The sequence below is a fragment of the Thermobia domestica genome, chromosome 9 (assembly GCF_964235325.1).
Source record: "Thermobia domestica chromosome 9, izTheDome1.hap1.1, whole genome shotgun sequence".
Lineage (NCBI taxonomy): Eukaryota > Metazoa > Arthropoda > Insecta > Zygentoma > Lepismatidae > Thermobia > Thermobia domestica.
Window position 1 is genome coordinate 210,375,483 of NC_137462.1, and position 15,737 is coordinate 210,391,219.

Consider the following 15,737-nt stretch of genomic DNA (forward strand, 5'->3'; position numbering starts at 1 on the left):
AAAGTATTTTAACTTCGTAATATACACGGTGAATTATAGGTTGTCAAGTATGAGTATTGGAAAAGAACGCAATATTCTACAACAGGTGTCCAATTATAATGAGCCTGAGGGCCATAACCGTCTTTGCTAACAGGGTGAAGGGCCGCAGCTAATAATAATAATAATAATAATAATAATAATAATAATAATAATAATAATAATAATAATAATAATAATAATAATAATAATAATAATAATATTATACTACAAAAGAAAAATATAAAAATGTATTTGAAATATTACATTCAATGTGATAAATGAGGGTGACTAGGAGAGTTTACAAGGGCTGGGATATCTACATCCAATTCTGTTGTTGCGAGCCGCAGAATCTCCAAGGCAGCTTCTGAAGCGGTTCTTCACAATTTTCATGGTGAATTGGTATGGTTGGTTTGGTTTGGTTAATTGAAGTAATCGTTCTTTCAGCAACGATGCCTTGCCTATAGCTACATTATCAACTCCATTGTTGCCTTGGATGTCCGGGCCTTTTTGTTGTACAGAAGCGCTAAAGGATGCCTTATTTCGAAAGAAGAGTGGAAACATTAAAAGAATGAACATAAATGAAAATATTATCAGTAATAACAATCGTATGTTGTGAGAGCTTTGTGGGCTGCAGAAAATGGTTTGGCGGGCCGCCATTTGGACAACTCTATTCTACAACAATGATGGTCTTTGCCTAAGGTTTCAAGATTGGAGAAGAAAACTTAACACACTATAACGGACCACGTAAAATTGCCTAAAATAGATTTTTGATTTGATTCAGTCCAACGTCCCACACTTATACCTGCTACGCTAAAGGAGATGTGGACCTATTGATCATAGTGGAATCCGAACCATTTTGATCGTTCAAATAATATGCACCAGTTTATATCATTTTCTAATATATATCCGAACAATCCCTTTGGTATTCTCTGCTCGTCAGCACTATTAGGCATGTGTTTCATCGACCAGCAGTCTATTCCATCGCACTTTGAAATAGGTATAACTTGTAGCATGCTGCTACTCCATTTTTCACTACAGACATTTCAATTTAATTAACGATTTCTCTTACTAGTCTCAAGATCTGATTGGTTAGTGGCTATTGCACTGCATTAACTACTGCATTAGTTAAAATCTTGCAAGTGCTCGCACGAACGTGTTTCATAACACAAGCCTAACATGCACATTTTTTATATATTCCTGTGGGTAAGAGACCTCTTAACTCTGATGTAAAAACAGATATGTAAACTTTGGTTGTGGAAATGGATTCAGGAGTAAATTCCAGTGCTATTTAATACCCCACATGACCCCCTTGCTATTTATCATATTTGACTACGATTCAATATGGCGCCTTTCAAGATGGCGATCATGCACTGGAAGTACTCCCACATATAGATGCTCTACCTAGGTTTACAATACTGAAGTCATATCGATCGAAAGCTTTTTTCATTTTTGTGCCAAAAAGGTATTCTTGGACATTGCTTACTGGATTTCAAGATTGGGTCGGTGTAGCAGATCAACGAAACATTTGCGCATCGAGTGACTATTACTACGTTACTTAGTAACTCGAACTGATTCTTGTCACAAATTTTCATCAAAATTCAACTCTCACGGTTTATGGACCTTCCTCGTTAGTATATCCCTTTCACATTGCATTAACAGAAACGATTCAAGGTTGTCTTGAGCGAGATTCGTCCTTAGTCTAGATTTATCATCTTTAGTTTGGAAAACGCTCGTTCACAACTTACTTGTGTAAGAGGGATCGTAAGAAGGAATTTGTACATTTTAAAGAGCTCTGTATAACGTAAGTCACACGTGCGATATTCATATATAATTTTGAACGCACTCGTGAGGGAAGGCTTGTAAGGTTTCTTTAATTTGATTTTCCTGCATTGCTGGTTCAATATCCTCTCACTCTGTTTGTTCTTCATACTCACTATTTAATTCTTCACTATCATACCTTGAACATCTCCCTGCGATACCTTCTCCCAAACCTCTGCAAATGATTTAGTTCTTCGATAAGTTTCCCTTTATATATGCTGGGAATTCACTCATTGCATTTGAGGGTACTGAGTATGAGGGTAGTGGGTTCATTAAATTTTTTAAATCAGAAAACCCCCTTGGATCAAAACAAGCCAAGTTTAGATAGAAGCGTTTGTGTTTCGAAACCCGATTGGTCATACTTTGATTGATTTTGTCATGGAAAACATTGGAAAGATATAATCTGAAGCTTTCCTCTTCTGTATTCCCTATGATTTCATGAGATGCCAATGCACCACTCATTTTCTTTATCTTAGGTACTCTTCTTTTCGGCACCTCTCTTTCAATCCAAAGATCTTCAAGTGAAGGACACTTTTCTACTCTATACTAATCTTTTCTGACACTACTCTTACAAAAGTCTTTGCTGCCAAACTAACTTTATGAAGTGTATTCCTTGCTTTATTTAAATCATCCTGTAACGGAAATGAATCCCCAAGCTTAGGCATAATTCAAAGTCGTGGTTTGAAGGTAATCGGAGAGCGGACTAGTAATTTGATATATTAGTACAGTAAAAACATCATGTTTACTAAGCTTAATAAACTTCTTCAACAGTGAAAGAGCATCATTGTGAACTTTTTGGTTCAATTCACTGTAATTACCAATAAGGAAGAGTGTAATCACAAGTTCAACAAAAATTGGCTCCGATATCCTCTTTGTAGCAGTTCTACCTTCTGAACAATAATGAAAACAAACAAATATACGTACAGTATCATGACTTTTACTGTTCCACCTAACCGTTCCAATAGCAACATGACGTGCTCTAGGGTTCTGTTGTATATGCGTATTAAGGTGCTTGTAGAACTCTTTCAGAAATATTTTTTGTTTCCTGTAGTAATCCAAAGAATGATATGGAAGCTGGAAGCCACTGTGCCGTATCACAAATCACAAGGTTGAAAACACGGGCATAACATCACGTGTGAATATGGTTTGGAATCACAGATAACTTGCCGAATCATCAAAATTGCCAGAAGGGCATTCTATAAATTTTATGGTTGAAAAGAAGTGTTTTAACTAATATTTCTGATTTAGGATAACACTATTGCAAACTTAAATGTGCAGAACATTGCTATAGAACCAAATACGTAAAAATATACAAATTTTGGCCTGGAATCCAAATTTAAATAGTTGAAAATGATACAATCACAGAGATAGAGTATTTACAGAAATAGGTTATTTTATCTCTGTGGGTTCAATGTCCAGAAAAACGATCAAGTGGCACTTCACATCTTCCATCCAAAAGTCATTGCCCGTAGGGGGCGCAAACCATTCATTGAGGAGGGCGCATCGACCCGCGGGCCGATGGGCTGGCAGGTCAGTCCGACGCTGCTGGTATCATAATTTTTAAAAATAGATTCTTCTAAAGTCTTCCTTTATTTCTTTGTACTTTTCTTACAAATGTTTCTCCAGCGCTGTCTCAGACTATGAGCTACTTGGGGGGCCGCGGTGGCTCAGTGGTAGAGCGTCTCACCTCTAGTGCTTGGGGTCCCGGGTTCGATCCTAGCCCTCGCCAAGTGAACTTTGTGGTGGACAAACACCGTGTGCGTAGGTTCTCTCGGGGTTCTCCCGTTTCCTCCCACTTTCTTCATTTCATTCATTACTCATTATCACCGTCTCCTTTAGCCTAATCGGCATAACCGTAGGACGAAAAACTCAAAGATTTCACTTCATTTTATATGAGCTACTTGACCACCAGTGTTGGGCAAAAACAATTGAAATCAATTGCAATTGATCAATCAATTGAAAGTAATTGCTCTGAAAATCAATTGCAATTGATTTCAATTGCAATTGATTTCAATTTGTAATTGACAATTAATTTCAATTGCAATTGAATTCAATCATAAAATTTGCAATTAAATTTTCGTCAATTGTTAATTGTTAATTGGTCACCAGGCAATTGAAACTTTTAATTGTTAATTGTCAATTGCAAAGGGTGCAATTGAAACATTCAATTGTTAATTGCAATTGACAATTGAAACTTGTAATTGTTAATTGTAATTGTTAATTGCAATTGAAATCAGCAATTAAAACTGAAGATAAGAAGATGTGTGTATATTGTATTGTCCACTTGTTACTGTTTTACATATTTCAAATAAGGTACTTATAAGAAATGCTGAATACCTACCATCCCTTTCCCCCCCTGGGAAGAAAGCCGTGAAACTAAGTATTTTTTAAATATATTATGTTTATGGTTCTATCCCCCTCGAAAGAACTCTATATGCCCGTCATGCATACAATAGGAATGAGCACGAGCGAGTTCGAGCGAGTTTTCTTTAAAACTCGACTCGACTCGAAGCAGACATCTTTGAGTTCGACTCGAGATCTCGGCTCGAAAAATTTCCCCCAACTCAACTCGAATTCGGATCGAGTTTCCAGTCGAGTCGAGTCAATTCGAGCTAAATTCTTTGTGTAGTTCCAAGTACTACTATCTTCAAGTATCCTACATAGACAATATAATTATCAATGATACTACTACTACTACTATAACTAATTATTATTATAACACCGTGTACCTGTATAAACATGGAATATAGGCGGTTTGTAAAAGTTAGTTAACTGTCGATCTCGGTAGTCAAGAAATCTTCAGGAGGCAAGGACATCGGTCACGAGGTTCTTGGTTTGAGTTCAGGAGGAGCAAGTATTCGGGCTCGAGCCAAAAATGGTTAGAAGTTATGGGACTCCAGCCAAACATGTTTAAAACTGCTCGACTCGGGTTTAGGGTTGTCAACGACTTAAGCGGCTCGCTCACAGCTCATTCACTTATCGAGCCGAACCGAGAAGTGAGCCGAGCCAACAGCTCATCCAACCGAGCCAGCTGGAGCCGAAGGCTCACACGAGCCGAACCGAACTGAGCTGATTGCTTACCCTAACCGAGCCGGTTCGAGCCATTGGCTCAGTTAAGCTAACTCGAACCCAGCCTATGGACTCGTTTCAACGGAGCTGGTTCGAGTCATTGGCTCCAATCGAGCCGAGTCGATAACTCGTCTTTACCGAGCCGGTTCAAGCCATTGGCTCAATTGAGCCCAGTCGATGGGTAATCCCAACCAAGCCAGCTCAAGCTGTACGCTCAGTTGAACCGAGCCGGGCCGGTTGACATCACTATTCCGGTTGGGCTTCTACTTTCGCTAAAAAAAATTGGACCTTGCAGTTCTCAGCCTTGATGGTAAGAACTACAAAAAATGATATGAAATCTTTAGTTTTACGTCCCACGCTTATGCCGGTTAGGCTAAAGAAGACGGTGATGATGGGAAATGAATGAAATGAAGAAAGTGGAAGGAAACGGGAGAACAACGAGAAAATCCACGAGCACGGTGTTTGTCAACCACAAAGTTCAAACTACACGAGCTGGGATCGAACCAGGGACCTCAAGCACCGGAGGTGAACGTTCTACCACTGACCCACCGCGCCCCCTGGTAAGAACTACGGTATATACTTATATTGGTGCTCACGGCGTCATTAACTTGTTCCACCACCAACGAATTTCGAGGTACTTTGTTTTGCATCTTTTGTGCGCGTTTTGTGTCGCTTGTTGTGCGCCTATTCCCACATTTTGTGCATCACCCGGAGTAGATCAAAATGGGCCTACAAATATGGTGGAACAAATTATCGCTCTTCCGCCACCAATGAATTTCGAGGTCGTTTCCTTCACATCGTTTTGTGCTTCTACTTCCATTTTGTGCGTCATGGGAAGTGGGTTAAAATGAGTCCCCAAGGTGGGACGAAAATGACTAAAAGTTCCGCCACTATTAAATCTCGAGGTCGTTAATTTCACATCGCGTACCCTTTTGTGCGTCTATTTCGACGTTTTGTGCGTCACAGGAAGACGGTCAAAATGGGCCTCAAAGGTGGGACGAAATTGACCCACTGCTCCGCCACTACCGAATTTTGAGGTTCTTACTTTCGCATCGACTAGTGAATGTTTCGTGCCGTTTCGTGCCCTTATTTCCACGTTTTGTGCGTCACCGGAAGTGGGTCAAAATGAGCTTCCAAGATGGGACGAAAATGACCAAGAGTTCCGCTACTATCGAATTTCGAGGTCGTTAATTTCACACCGCGTACCCTTTTGTGCGCCTATTTCGACGTTTTGTGCGTCACTGGAAGACGGTCAAAATGGGCCTCGAAGGTGGGACGAAAATGACCCACTTCTCCGCCACTACCGAATTTCGAGGTTCTTCCTTTTGCATCGACTACTGAATTTTCGTGCTGTTTCGTGCCCCCATTTCTACGTTTTGTGCGTCACCAGAAGTGGATCAAAATGGGCTTCCAAGATGGGACGAAAATGACCCACTGTTCCGCTACTATCGAATTTCGAAGTCGTTAATTTCACATCGCGTACCCTTTTGTGCGCGTATTTCGACGTTTTGTGCGTCACTGGAAGACGGTCAAAATGGGCCTCGAATGTGGGACGAAAATGACTCACTGCTCCGCCACTACCAAATTTCGTGGTCCTTCCTTTCGCATCGACTAGTGAATGTTTCGTGCCGTTTCGTGCCCTTATTTCCACGTTTTGCGCGTCACCAGAAGTGTGTCAAAATGGGCCTCCAAAGTGTGACCAAAATGACCCATTGTTCCGACACTATCGAATTTTTAGGTCGTTACTTTCGCATCGTTTAGTGCCCTTTAAAAAAAAAAGTTTTCTGCGCCTATTTCTCGTCTTGTGCATCACCCGAGGTGAGTTAAACGGGGCTTTAAAGTGGGAGTTAAATGGCTCACTGTTCCGCCACTATCGAATTTCGGGGTTGGTTCTTTCGCATCGTTTAGTGTGTATTTTGTACCGTTCTGTTCGCCTACTTCCACGTTTTGAGCATCACCAGAAATTCGTCAAAATGGTCCATCAATGTGCGAGGAAATAGAGCCATTGTTCTGCCACTATCGAATTTGGAGGTCGTTTCTTCCGCATCGTATAGTGCCTGCTTTGTACTGTTTTGTGCTCCTATTTCCGCTTTAGTGCGACAACGAAAATGGGTCAAAATGGCCTACATATATAGCGGAATAATTTAATGCTGTTCCGTCACCATCGAATGTCGAGGTCGTTTTCTTCACATTTTTATGCATGATTTGTGTCGCTTTGTGCATCAGTGGGAGAGGGTCAAAATGGACCTTGAAAGTGGAATGGATATGTCTTTTTCTGCCATATTTGTAGGTCGTCTTTGACCCACTTTCGTTGGCCTACAAAACGTGAAAATATGCGCAGAAATGGTAAAAACATGCACTAAACAATGCGAAAAAGCGACCTTGAAATTCGATACTGGTGGGAGAGTGGATCATTTTTCTTCCCATATTGAATGAGCATTTTGACCCACTACCATTGATTCACAAAACGTGGAAATAGGACGGTAGAAAACACGCACAAGATGATGTGAAATAAACGACCTCGAAATCGTTCCTGACGGAACAGCATTAACTTGTTCTGCCATATTTGTAGGATAACATTGACCCATTTCCGGTGACGCACAAAACGAGGAAATAGGCGCACAAAACGACACAAAAAATTTCCATGTAATTAAGCTAAATTTCCATTTAAGTTTGTAAGCTTAATTATATGGAAAATTTTATACATGTTTCCTTTACGTTGATTTGGGACTTTTAAATTTTATTCAGTTTTCCACTGAAAAGTATCTATAATTTAACAAGGAAATAATTATTAATTATAATTATTATCTATATAATTGAATTCATTGTAATTTGTTCCATAACAAACACTTTACCATTTCGTACTAGCTGTTGTGCCCGTTCTTCGCATGGATCAGATAAAATATCAATGTAAACGAACTGAACAACGGGAGAACAATTAGGAAACATTTCTAAAATTGGATATATTTTGTGTGAATATATATCCAACAACGTACATGTGTTTTTATTGGGAAGGCCGATGGGGGCTGAATTTGAACGTATACACTATCGGGGGTGTCACTATACGTCTGAGCAACCGCAATAAATATGGATTGGACACAAATTCTACTACTTTTACATGTCCCGGTGAACCACTCCTCAGACCTCCTTGGTTCGTATTGTGAAAAAATCTCCTCTGGCCCCCACCAACCCCCAACCAATACCGCGAAAACTATGAATGTGACACTAACATCTGCCATTTTCTACTACTTTTTACATATGCCGGTAAAAGTCCCTATAATCCTCTGGTTCCAATTTAAAAAAAAAAAACAATGCCTCTGGCCCACAGCCGATGGGGGCTGTATTTGGAAGTCAACGCCTGTGGAAGTATCACCATTCATCTCAGCGACAGCGAAAACTATGGATTTGACACTAATATCAGTCACTTTCCATTATTTTTACATGTCTCGCAATTCCCCACCCCCGGTGACTCCCGGCCCGCATACAATGGTGGCTAAATTTGAAAATCATCGCTAATGAAAGTATCACCATTGATCTCAGCCACCGCGAAAACTACGGATTTAACATCGCTCTTTGTGGATTATTTTTACATGTCTCGTGATCCCCTTTATAATGCCCTTCTTTCTTAGCTGATGGGGCTAAATATGAAAGTAAACGCGGTCTTGAGTTTCACCATTGAGCTCAGCTATCCCGAAAACTATGGATTTGACATTAATATCGGTCATTTTCGATTATTTTTACATGTCTCGGAATTCCCCCCTCTGGTGACCCAAGGCCCGCATACAACGGTGGATGAATTTGAAAGTCATCGCTAATGGTAGTGTCGCCATTGATATCAGCAACCGCGAAAACTATGGATTTGACACTAATATCGGTCATTTTGGATTACTTTTACGTTTTGGTATCCCCCCCCCGTTGACCCACGGCCCGCAGCCGAACACAGTGAATTTGGAAATTAATGCGATCGGAGTTTCACCATGGATCTCAGCGACCGCGAAAACTATGAAATCGACACTGATATCGTTCTACTTTTACATGTCCCGGTAAACGCCCCCCTGAGACCCCCCTGGTTCGAATTTTGTTGAAAACTCTTTGCTTTGGTGTGGGACCTGGACCAAGGTATCTTTGACCAAAATTTGGTAACTCTCGGTCGACTTCTCTGGTCCCCAGGTCGGTACCGGTAAACGTCCCCTGGAGACCCCCTAGTAAGGAATTAAAAAAAAAAAACTCTTCGTCTTGGTCTGGGGCCTAGACCAAGCTACCCGTGACCAAATTTTGAAAAGTTTTGGTCCACTCGTCTCGTCCACAGGCCGCACGAAGATAGACAGACAGACAAACGAACAAACTCTAATTTATTTATATTAGAAAGGTCAGATCCGCCGTTATTGTATTAGTGCGGTGCTTGAGCAATTGAAACTCGTAGAAATTCAAACTCCGATGAGTGATAATTTTATAGGTTTGTTTTATTACAAGTTTAAACTCTTTAATCAGTAGAGAAGAGGGGAGGGAATCATGGGTCAGAGTTGATGACAATGGGTTTTATTGGGTCTGTGGGTCACAGTGGGTAAGAGTGGTTTATGGTGGGTGGTGGGTCAGAGTGGGTTACGGCGGGTCGTGGGTCACGACGGGTGGTGAGTCAATTGGTCGTGGCTAAAGTTTTCATTGCCCTACGCCCTCTCTGAACTACAGTGTTGAAAATTAATCAGTGAAAATCAATTGCAATTGATCAATCAATTGAAAGTAATTGCTGTGGAAATCAATTGCAATTCAATCAATTGCCAATTAATTTCAATTGCAATTGAATTACAGAATTCAATTGCAATTACTTTCCACTGCAATTACTTTTAATCAATTGATCAATTGCAATTGATTCTCCTTTTTCAATGGCCAACTGCAATTAACAATTAACCATTACTTATTTCAATTGTTAATTGCAATTAACAATTAAATTTATAGATTAATTGTTAATTGTTAATTCCATTGAAATTTGCCCAACACTGTTGCCCACCAAATTTGGTTTAGATCAGGACAGTAGATTCCAAGAAATAAAGTACAACATATACAAATTCATACATACACACAGATATACAGACCTTGAATGAACCTATAAGCTCTCGTATGCTTACACCAGGTGCAGAAAGCACAAAAAGAGGTAGACTTACTTTTTTATTGTTTTCATTACTTTATTACTACTACATTCCATACTGAAATTGTGGAGAAAAATATTCAGGAGTATATTGACAGCACTCACGCTCAGATCCAGTAGAACGAAATTCAGAGAGGACAGCATAAACTTTTAAAAGGTTAAAGGTTAGTCATGAAGACAATTGCACATTAATTTTTCAACAGGCAAAGATAATAATAATAATAATAATAATAATAATAATAATAATAATAATAATAATAATAATAATAATAATAATAATAATAATAATAATAATAATAATAGCCAATTGGTAGGCTAATATCAAAATAATTAAGTGACTTGTTATAGGTATTTAATGAAAGATTTCCTGAAGTTGTCACTCACAGTTGAAAGTAATACTTCAAATTATATTAAAAAAAGAAGAAAAAAACAGAAAAGAGAAAGAAAAACTAAGTACTAACAACACTGATGTTCACTTGTATGATATTAATTGAAATTAAATTAAAATCAAAATATGAGAAAGATGTCATTACCTGTGATATTTTCGAATGACGGAACAGGAACAAGCGGAGCTAGAAAGGAGAAAAGAAATAATATTAATAAGCATTTCGGAATAAACAATAAAAATAAAGCAGTAGAGAAAAATTTGTTTATTCTATGTTCTCATTTATTACATAATTTGAAAGATTTCCTATAAAATAGAATATATTGTTTTTACCTAAACAGACTTCAATAATTTAATTAAAAAGATGTAATATGTCATTTTATGATTTTCTTAAATATTTATTGTTCTCGTTTAAATGAAATAAAATTAAAAATTTGTTTAAAGTCTCTTAAAGCAGAAGGTTTAATTAAAGTTTAGGGTCGATCATCTTCTAGTTGAATTATTGACCTCTATTCTCGCAAAGAATTAATAATAATAGTACGTATCTTTTAATTAAGATGATCATCTGTCTACACAGAACTTTTTCTTTTGTTATAAACATTTGAAAATCAAAGAATGACATTATGATCTACCGAATTTAATTATCCTAGGCTGTCCACCATTCTTTCCACACAGAACACTGAAGTTAAAACAAAATAACACACTGACCAAGGCTATGTTATACTATGTTAAAAAAAAAACGTAATAGTTTCAACACGATATCTTTGTCTTCATCAGATTTCAACTCCTCAGAGAGCAAGGAGAACTGTGTCTTCATCAGAGAAGGGGTAGGAGTCTGATGAAAACAGTTATTGTGTTGAAACTAATACGTGATTATTATATTATTATTATTATTATTATTATTATTATTATTATTATTATTATTATTACAAACACCGTGTGCGTGGGTTTTCTCGGGGTTCTCCCATTTCCTCCCACTTTCTTCATTCCACCATTTCATCCATTACTCATCATCACCGTCTCCTTTAGCCTAACCGGCATAACCGTGGGACGTAAAACTCAAAGATTTCATTTCATTTTTATTATTATTTTACATATTATCACAAAGCCTTGCTCACTGTGTTATTGTGTTTTAGTACAATATGAAAACAAGACCTGAGAGAATAACACTGAAGTTGTGTAAAGTCATTTGAAAAGACCACATTTCTTCCACAATTCCACACCTCTGTAATGAATTGTAACATAGGAACTTTGAACAGGCCCATAGCTAGATGGTAACCAGAGACTGAATCCTCCCTGGAACCACATTCACTCCCACTAAAATTTTTGTTTGTTTGCTTCTGTGTACAGTGATATACAGGGTGTCTCAAAAGTCCCCTGACATGAGGTAACTCTATTATTATCAGAGTTAGAACAAAATGCAAGAGGTGAAACCGTCTCTAAATATGATGATTTCAATCTAAAGTGAAGAAATTTTTTAAATCGGATGAGCCGTTTGGGCTGTACACTATGCGCCCGGTGTTAAATGAAAATGCAACGTTGCGATTTACCTGCACCCGCAACATAAGTGAATGAAGTTAATGTTTGAAATGAGGGCTGTCCATCGAATTAGCATAGAAACAGTTCCTCTGTCAGAAAATAAGGAACTGTATACACAAAATAATGACTTTTTCGTTACCCCTATCAAAAGCAACGAATTGAGTAAATTAAACAACGACGAGCAACGCCGGGCAGCTCACATACACGTTCTTGACTAAACTTGAGCTTAAATATCATCAGGACTGTCACTACTCACCTCACGAAATCCGAAAACTATATATTCGACACTTATCTCAGTCATATTAGATATTTTATTTTTCACCTCTTCTCACTCTCCACCCCTTGCCGATTGGGGCTGAACTTGGACTTATGTGCCATCGGATATGTCACTATTCATCTCAGCAACCCCTAAGTCTATAGATTCGACATTAATATAGGTTGTTTTCAATTATTTTCACGTGTCATCCTCTTCTCACACCCAAGGGTGTCTTACCACCATAATACAATTTTCTAGACTGTAAGTCATATATGGTTTTCAGCTTATTTTAAGAAGTGGGTTTACATACCGAGTTTCTTCTTCCTAGCATGAGGAATTCGTGAGATATTCAATCTTTTTTTTATTATTTTTTTACATAAAACACTAGGTATAAACCACTTCTTCCGCTTTAAAAGCTCTCTTCCCCTTTAAGATATGAACCAAAAGTTATATATGGCTTAAGGTCTCTTATATACCATAGTGTCTGTGATAAAATTTCTTAGAAGTATACCAAGTCTATGGTGCGGATTTATTTACAGGACAAATCCACAAACCCACAAACATTAATTTTTACATATAACATTGTACATTGTATACGTTACTTGGGTGGATCATTTATCTTGGTATGCCCTTGTATCTTTTACAATAATTGATGAAAAAATACTGAAATTTTGTACCATATAAATATCGTCAGGGAGATATTGTCTGACATACTCTGTGATACCTTCAGGTTAACGGTGTTCTTAACCCAACGTAAAGTTATATCTTTTTCAAATGATACTTCGTCGTGTTAGTACATAATTCAAATCTACATGTTAAGCAAAAGCTTACAATATGAAATTTGTTAGTCTATGTTGCAAACTAAGGAGAATACAGTATTACAAAAATTCAAATTTTGGTAGCCTTTACAGCAGTAATAACGTAAGCCAGATAGACGGCCGAATGCACATCCTAAGTACGTTAGTGTCTAAGGGCAAATTTTGAAGAAACAGGAACAGTGATACCAGGGATTGAAAATTGAAAATTTTATTTTTAAAAATGTCTTTATTACAAAAACTTTCTTATATTTTTACAACATTCAATTCCAACCCTAAAATCTAGTCTATCCTTTTTTCGTCTGATGAGACTTTCTTTAGCTACTCAGATAACACTATTTAATAGAGCAAATAACACTCTTCATAGAATTCATTCATCTTTAATTTTTAACAGAAATTAATTTTAAGCCAAAAAAGACGACAAATCAGGTCCGGCTTACTTTAAAACGAAGGCACCAATTTTGCTTTCTCAAAACCGGATGATCTGTCCAAAAAACCTGAATCTCACAGCCCGAATTACTAGTCGAATTTGAATTTTATCCAACTATCCCTACCAAGTACTGATCACGACGCCTGTAAAGTTAGCCTCTGCATTTTCAAATTTCGATTCAAAACCTAAACGAATAGTTTGTTATTGATTATTTTGAAGAAAAATTCTTTATTTCAAAAAATATAAAGAGATATTTAGAAAATAAAATTGGGAGAAGAACTTCATTCTGCCCCCTCTCGGCTTTCAACTTTCGATTCAACAACCAAGCCAATTGTTTGTTTCTAGTTTGTTATTGATTATTTGGAAGAAAAAGTAGTTTGTTTCGAAAAATGTGAAGAGATGTTTACAAAATAAAAATATAGAGAGGGGTAACTTCATCCACTTTCAAATTTCAATTCAAAAGTGAAAATAATCGTTCGTTTCTTGTTTGTTATTGTTTGTTTTGAAGATAAAATCGGCTGCCAAAAGTCATGTATATTATTAATTGTAGAACACAATAATTTACAACATGAATTAAATGTCATACAACCATCAGCTTGGTATTGTTTAATTATTTTGGTATAAAACTCAACTTCTTAAAAAAAATCTTCTTTGTTGGAAATTTAACCTCCCTTTTCAGTACCGAAGCAATATGAGACGTGAATCCATAACATAAGGAAAAATTCAAATACCATATCCTACATCAGTGGTTCTCAAATTAATTCCTATCACGATTCCCATTTTATCACATCCTCTTGTCAGCGACCCCCTTATAATTACTGCTTTGTAATAAGCTTGTGTGGGGTTTTTAATTTATCTATTGCGGAGATCCCACGATATCCATGTATTTCTATAATAGTTGAATCCATTTCTTGTGACTTCCCTAAAAACGAATGGATTAAAACCAAATTTGATCAGTTCGCTTATATTACAAATATCGAATCCGACCCATCATATTGTTTCAAAATAGAGGTCGTTTGAAAATTTTAAAACTTCATAACTCACTTAATTTTGCGATATATGATAAGAAAATAAAATGATTTCTAATTTCTAATTATAACAGTTGTCGAAAAACTTACTAAGTATTTTAAATGGCTTAATAATGTGTCACGAAGATTGAACCGGATTCATTGCCACACTAGTGAAATCACACCATGCTCAGGTATCTCATTATCTTTCAATTTTAACTGTATTTCAATATGCAGGTTTTGTTGTATTTGTATTTTCTTGGTATTTCAATACACAGTTTCTCATTAGTTTCATATTGCACCGTTTTTCATTTAAATTGATTTTTAAACAACTCTGAACGTGTTGAAAATATTTACTAGACCCATTTTTTGTTGTTCTTAATAGTAGGTATAAAAATAAAAATGTGCCTATCAGAACAATATTCAAAATAATATTTTAAAATATTTTTCGAAGATTCAATTATATTTATCTCTTACGCTTATATTCGCGAACCTCAGGTTGAGAAACCCTACCTTATCGGAAAGAACCACAAGAGGCGATTCATTTACCTTGATTCTAGAAGTTTTCTGGATATTATCTTATTTCAAAGAAAGTAAGAATTACTGAAGCTAAAATTCAAAGGGTGTTCAATAAGTTTTCCACAGATAATTATAAAATTGTTATTAGTTACAATATGATGGTGAAATTTTTGATAAACATACTTTGATTCCTATTGTTCACAAGTAAACTACAATGGATACTGGAATAGACATCAGAACACGATAACGGTCGGCATTGGAATTCCTGTTCAAAACCGGTAATGAATTAGCCATATTAATTCATATACGAAGTTGCTTCCTGTTTAAAGGGATGACACATTGATATTCATCGTTGGTTGCAGCGGATTAATAAAACCAGATCAGACCAGAATATTACGGCCTCCTTTTTCTGTGATCAGTGCGGTTCATGGAACATGGCTCCACAATTAACAGTTTCTTGGAACATGGCTCCACAATTAACAAGGATCGTTACTGTTTATCACTGGGTAAGGTACGACGTGTTCTCCAGACCAAGAGATCAGAGCTGCAAGTTAGGGTAATAAAACTCCGTCGTGACAGTGCCAAGTCTCACACAGCCACAGTGGCACAACAGAAAATCATGGAAATGAGATGGGAAGTCGTTCTTCAGTCTCCCTGTATTCTGGGTATATCTCCTTCTGGTTTCTACCTGTTTGGCCGTCTGAACGCCTACTTACGAGAAAAAGTACTCGATAG

General features: G+C 37.2%; 1 protein-coding gene across 1 annotated transcript in view; it reads right to left on the bottom strand.

Moving 5' to 3' along the window:
* Nucleotides 1–15,737, bottom strand: part of Alk (Anaplastic lymphoma kinase) — a 1,262,077-nt gene that overhangs the window by 305,448 nt on the left and 940,892 nt on the right. The window contains exon 11 of the mRNA XM_081725826.1: nt 10,585–10,623. Coding sequence (XP_081581952.1) covers nt 10,585–10,623 — 39 coding nt within the window. The remainder of the gene's footprint in view (nt 1–10,584; nt 10,624–15,737) is intronic.